The sequence below is a fragment of the Hyperoodon ampullatus genome (assembly GCF_949752795.1).
Source record: "Hyperoodon ampullatus genome assembly, chromosome: 12".
NCBI lineage: Eukaryota > Metazoa > Chordata > Mammalia > Artiodactyla > Ziphiidae > Hyperoodon > Hyperoodon ampullatus.
This window is the reverse complement of record NC_136925.1, coordinates 76,156,212-76,161,735: the sequence shown is the minus strand read 5'-3', so window position 1 is coordinate 76,161,735 and position 5,524 is coordinate 76,156,212. Positions and strand designations below refer to the sequence as shown.

At 34.2% G+C, this 5,524-nt stretch overlaps 1 protein-coding gene across 1 annotated transcript; it reads right to left on the bottom strand.

Moving 5' to 3' along the window:
- Nucleotides 1-433: 433 nt before the first annotated feature.
- Nucleotides 434-5,306, bottom strand: VIP (vasoactive intestinal peptide; the record flags this gene model as incomplete). Its single annotated transcript, XM_079716904.1, has 5 exons — nucleotides 434-479; nucleotides 1,302-1,427; nucleotides 2,200-2,304; nucleotides 3,245-3,367; nucleotides 5,200-5,306. 5 exons carry the CDS (start codon nucleotides 5,304-5,306, stop codon nucleotides 434-436), a joined length of 507 nt encoding a protein of 168 aa, XP_079573030.1.
- Nucleotides 5,307-5,524: the final 218 nt, after the last annotated feature.

The window sequence follows — 5,524 nt, the reverse complement described above, 5'->3', positions numbered from 1 at the left end:
AATTAAATGAGATGTTAACAGTCAATCATGGGACTAGACCTTAAATTAATAGAAGCAGCATGGCTTGACTATCAAAGAGAAAGCCAGTTTTTCTCATTAGTGTGAGTCAGTCTTTTTTCATATCTCATCAGAAGGTTAGGAATGAGTCTGTGTAAGCTAGGAGATACCAAACTGTTTATTCATTGTGAGCTTTCTCTTTCATGCTATCAGAACACTGCATGAATCGTTTCAAGCTGTTTCCTAAGCTGGGGTCCACTTCAGATAGAAGTGTCCTTCTTAGATGAGGTCTCACTGAGAGAACTCTAAGATGTTTTTTACCAAGTGACTCTTAACCTACTTAAATAGTTAGATGATTGCTACTAGAATATAATAACTGACAGTGATACTCACCACTGGGAAGCTGTCAGCAGCTTTGCTCCAAAGAACTTTTTCATCATTTTTCTATCTCTTCGAGAAAGTTAGGAGATTCTCCCTCACTGCTGCAGACCAGAAAGAGAGAATCGTGCATGTTAAGGCTCTTGGATGAGAAAGCTTCTAAAGGAGAGGTGATGTGTGACCCAGGTTGTTCTAGGTGCTCTGTAAAGTGCACTAGGAGATAAACAATTCTCCTTCAGGTGAGTCATTACCTATGAATGGTTCTTCAATCTTCAAGTGTCTAAAAGTTTTCTTACAGAATTATAATCTGGTGGGCAAAAAGAGGCCCCTTGCCTGATTTCACCCAACAGAATTGTCCTTCATACTCACCATCTAAACAAAAATAATTGGAATAAAAAGAGAGAGTATCACATGTCCTATATATTGTGCTCCGATATTTACACACCACGGAGAGACATAGGTTTTACTGAATCTGAGAAGACAAAATAATTCATGGTTTAATTCGGTAAAATACAGATATTAAATATGCAGGTAAAGGGAATTCCATGTGGTACCAAATTGCTAGTTGACTGCCCTTTACATGTTTTAAAAATCAGCACATTTGATAAAACCTGTTCCCAGACTCCAACTAGATATCTCTATAGTCATCATTTTTAACCCTGGAAGCACAGTAGAAACAACTGGGGAACTCTTAAAAAATACCAGGGTCTAGAGCCGCATCCCTAGAACCACTAATTTTCTGGCATTTGGTCTTGGGTTAGGCTCAGACATCAGTATTTTCAAAATTCTCCAGGGTAGTCTAATGTTAGCCAAGGTTGAGAATTACTGCTTCAGAGCTAGAGAGAAAGAGAGACATCTCCATATGCAGCTTCTATTTTGAAAGTCATTTACAATTTCTCATTTTAGCAAGTTCTCTGTTTCTTTACCTCCGCTTTCCATTTAGAATTGAGTTCAAGTATTTCTTTACAGCCATTTGTTTTCGAAGGCGGGTATAGTTGTCAGTGAAGACTGCATCTGAGTGGCGTTTGATTGGTCCCTGGTCTTCTGAGATGCTATTGTTAAGAAATGAGAGAATAAGGAAACCAAATAATTTTAACAAGAAATGATAAAGGTACCAAAGGTCTGAATTTCTTGGAGTCAGATAAAAAGAAATTCCAACACCCAACTCATTTTCTATCACAAAAAGACTGAAAGAAAAATGCATTTAAGCCTAAGGATAGGGGAGCAAGGAATAATCCAACATACTTTGGCCTTTACTGAGAGTGCCTTTAGACACATTCTGTCCTAACTGAGTGAATAATTTATCAAAAAAAAAAATGGGCACTACTTGAAATTGTGTTCTGCCATTGGAAGGAAAAGTTCTTTAAAAAATAAATACTTCTTTATGAAGCCATGCCACTCTGAGTAGTACCTTCTACATATTCAGTTATTGGCCATTTAAAGACAGAATCTTCCAATGTTTGCTTTGAGCAGGAAGTAAAACACAAACACTAAGGTTAACCTTAAAATTTGCTTCAGTTTGTACTATGTCATTTATTTTTTACTGTGTCTAGTTCAGTTTGTATACAGATTTATAAATGATTATTATTTAAGAAAAACAAGTGTGTCTGGAGCCAATAAGTATGATACTACTAGGAAAACTTCTTTTCTTAATCCATGGGCCTGGTACATTTTATTGAAGAATATAAATTATTTGATAACTAAATTAAACATTATCAAGAGTTATCCATTTTGAATAAAGTAAATAAATTGTTTACAGTGAAAATATAATTGTCAAATTTAATAATCATAACATGTTTTTAAAAAATAATACATTCTCTTTACCTAATTCGTTTTCCAATAAGGGACTCAAGGTACTTTTTGGCAGAAAGTTGACTTAAGAGTCTACTATAGTCACTGGTGAAAACTCCATCAGCATGTCTGACATTTCTGAAACAAGGAAGAGAGAATAGTCATTATTTTGTAAATAGTTTGCTAAAATATCATTTTGGCTCATTAGATACAAAAGGAACATCGACTTATTTGAAAGCTCCTCATGTAAACTTAAATCCAAAAGGAGGTTTTCTAACAACCCAATAAACAATATAATCTATTGACTTATTCTAATGACTTATATCTATATTTCCAGCCCAACAGTTTGAAAAATTAAAGAAATTAGCTTTTTGAGAGGCATATCTCAATATTAAAATAATATTCTCTTGTAGAACCTATAAAACTAATTCTCTTCTAAGAAATACTGGTGGGAAAATATATTTAGTTTCTATTTATTTATGGTGCTTTATTTCTTCTATTCTGAATAAAGGTATATGCAAAGGGAAATTATCCAGATTTTAGTAAAAAATCCTCTTATGCCTTTTGCTATTTCTTCTGCCAAAATATTTGGAAACAAAATCTCTTAATATAGAAAGGATCATAGAGCATATCAACCAAATTTTCCATCCAAATGAGAAATAGTTTTGGCTTTATCTTTTGTATAGAGTTACCCTCTCTACACTGGAATGCTACTCTGGACAAATGGTTCCATGAAATGCATAGCTTTTATTATTAGACACCTTTTCTTTACATAGAGGTAAAACTCTTGAATGTTATAAATGCTATAGTTTTACAAGAATTGGCACATCTTCTGATGTTAAAAATTTATGCAACAGAATATAAGTGGATGAGTTGCTCAGTCTGGCCTCTTACAACCTCTCTACATGAAAATCATGTACAGCAGCAAGAGCTTCAATAAATCAGGCTGAATGAAGCCATGACACATGGAAACTTGTAGTACTATGCTATGAGAGTAGCTTCATGGTGACACAAAAACAAAATGTTTAGATTTCAAAAAAGCATTTTCTAAAATAAAACACAATAAAAATGAACTCACCTGGATACATCATAATAAGGTGTGTCATTTTCAGCTAATGTATTCTGTAAAACATCAGTTTCTGCTTTTAATGAAATTTGATCAGGTTCATTTGCTCCTTCAAAAGGCATTCTGTCACCCACACTGTTAGGAAAAAATACTGTAAAGTATAATACATTCCTTTCTCAGAAGCTAGTGCTTCTGGTTTTACAAACATTTGAATTAAGTTATTCAAAATCTTAGGATATATCACCCACTCACAATATATGGACAGCATAATTGATTTAATGGCTTCTATGGTTTATGAGAGTATAAATAGTGGAATTTTTGTTTACCCCATAAAATACATGCCATATAAGTTTTACAGGCTTTATGTACCAGAAGAGCTACTTAGTTCAGTCTTTCAGAGCATGAAGCAAAGTACACTTCCTTGGCAATAACTTCACTTTGCAAAGTTCACAGGTAGAAAGATTTTATACAAAATAGAAACTTTGGAAAACTTTTTATATTCAATATGAAAATTGGGAGCAATTCATGTATTTGTTGATGGTCAGTATTACTTGTCTCAACATCTCTCAAGAGCTGAGTATTAACTATTTTTCTTTCTCTAAGTCCCTAAACTTTGCTTCAAAGATTCACCTTGGTGTGATGTATTTCTATGTATTGACCAAGTCCGAAGAATTTCTCCATCTCTGAATATTTACTCAAATTCAATGAATTTTGTCGAGCTATTTTATTTCAAATCTTATGTAGTAACACAATTTTAATAAGGGATATACAATGCTTTACAGGAAGGCTAAGCATAGACATGCCTATACATGGAATATGACTATACTTGTGAATGCATGCACATTTTGAATACCAGCACAGTGTTAAAATAAAGTGTGTGCATATTTTCACTGTTGGGGTAAACTTCTAAGGAGTGTGTCGCCTGCTGGGCACTTGTGTATTTTTTGGTGAGGCAGTAGCTGGTAGACAGTAACAAGCAGCCCTCTTTGAGTATGAAGCCTAGCAATCAATGCAAACTTCGTCATTCTTGAGATTATTCATCTCTTGTGATATAACCATTCAGATAGACTCATTCTATTTAATTATCAAAGCAATATATGATCTGGCTTTAAACAGGCTTCACAGAGAACCACTGACAGCTAAGAGATTATTTACTCTATCAAGCATAAGCCTACCTTGAACAAAGAATTAGGGATAAGAAAATAAGCAAAGAAGTGATTATTTGTCCTTAGATATAGTAGTCCCTGTAAACTGGAAGGAAACTAATGTAGTTTCCATTTACTGTTTCCTTCCTTAGCATAAATTTATTTCAGATAAAGCTTTAAAGATGAGTTGTATTATACTGTATGAACTTGAAATATGAAACACAACATAGAGAGCAGTAAAACTAAGGAATTATGATAAAAACCAAGTCCCTTAAACTTCATTCATTGGGGGAGGGTGTCTCAGTAGATCAATTATCCCACAATTTTTAATATTGACAAATTGATTCTGCCTAGTCTGTCCAACATGATTTTATGCATATTCCACTAATCAACTACTCATCTTATGATTATTTGCTGACTGATCTTGAAAATGAACTAAAATGAGGTAGGCAACTAGACACCTATTTTTCCAACAGAAACTGAACTGAACTGAGATGGCAATGGAGAATAGCTCATTACTCATCTAAAACTGGTTTTGAATGAAAGGAAAGTCAAACCCTCCTTCTGCCTTGCTCGGAAATGTGATCCACCCTACCCATAAAACTAATCATTGACACTGTCTCTCTGGCCCTGAGAGTGAATTCCAAGACTCAGAATAATCATGTGGACCTGAAGTTGAAAAAACTTGCTTAACATGTTAACCAACAGATTTAAATAACTAACACCTAATTTTTTAAATTGAGCTGCCCAAAATAACATATAGGAAATTCCCATTTCCATGGAGAAGGAATGTTCAACTCTCTGAATTGAAAGAGAACCTACCTTAGAGCAGAAGGTGCTCCAAAAAGAGGCCATGCCAATGTCTGCGAGAAAAGCACGCTGAAAAGTATCAGGAACAGGAGTAGCTGGGGTTTGCTTCTCGTTTCCATCTCTCTGTACCTCAAAGGGGAGAGAATCACATTGGCTTTTCCAACCACAGATGTTCCAGTAAGGTAATTCTGAGTGTCTAGCAGTAATGTCTTAAGACTCTTGCAGAGTTTAGAAAAAGTAATTTTCATCATATAGAAAGAGTTAAACTTCAATATGATTACTTTTTATATCAAAAGGGTTTTTTTGTGTATGAATGTTGTTTGAATAAAAATTAGGA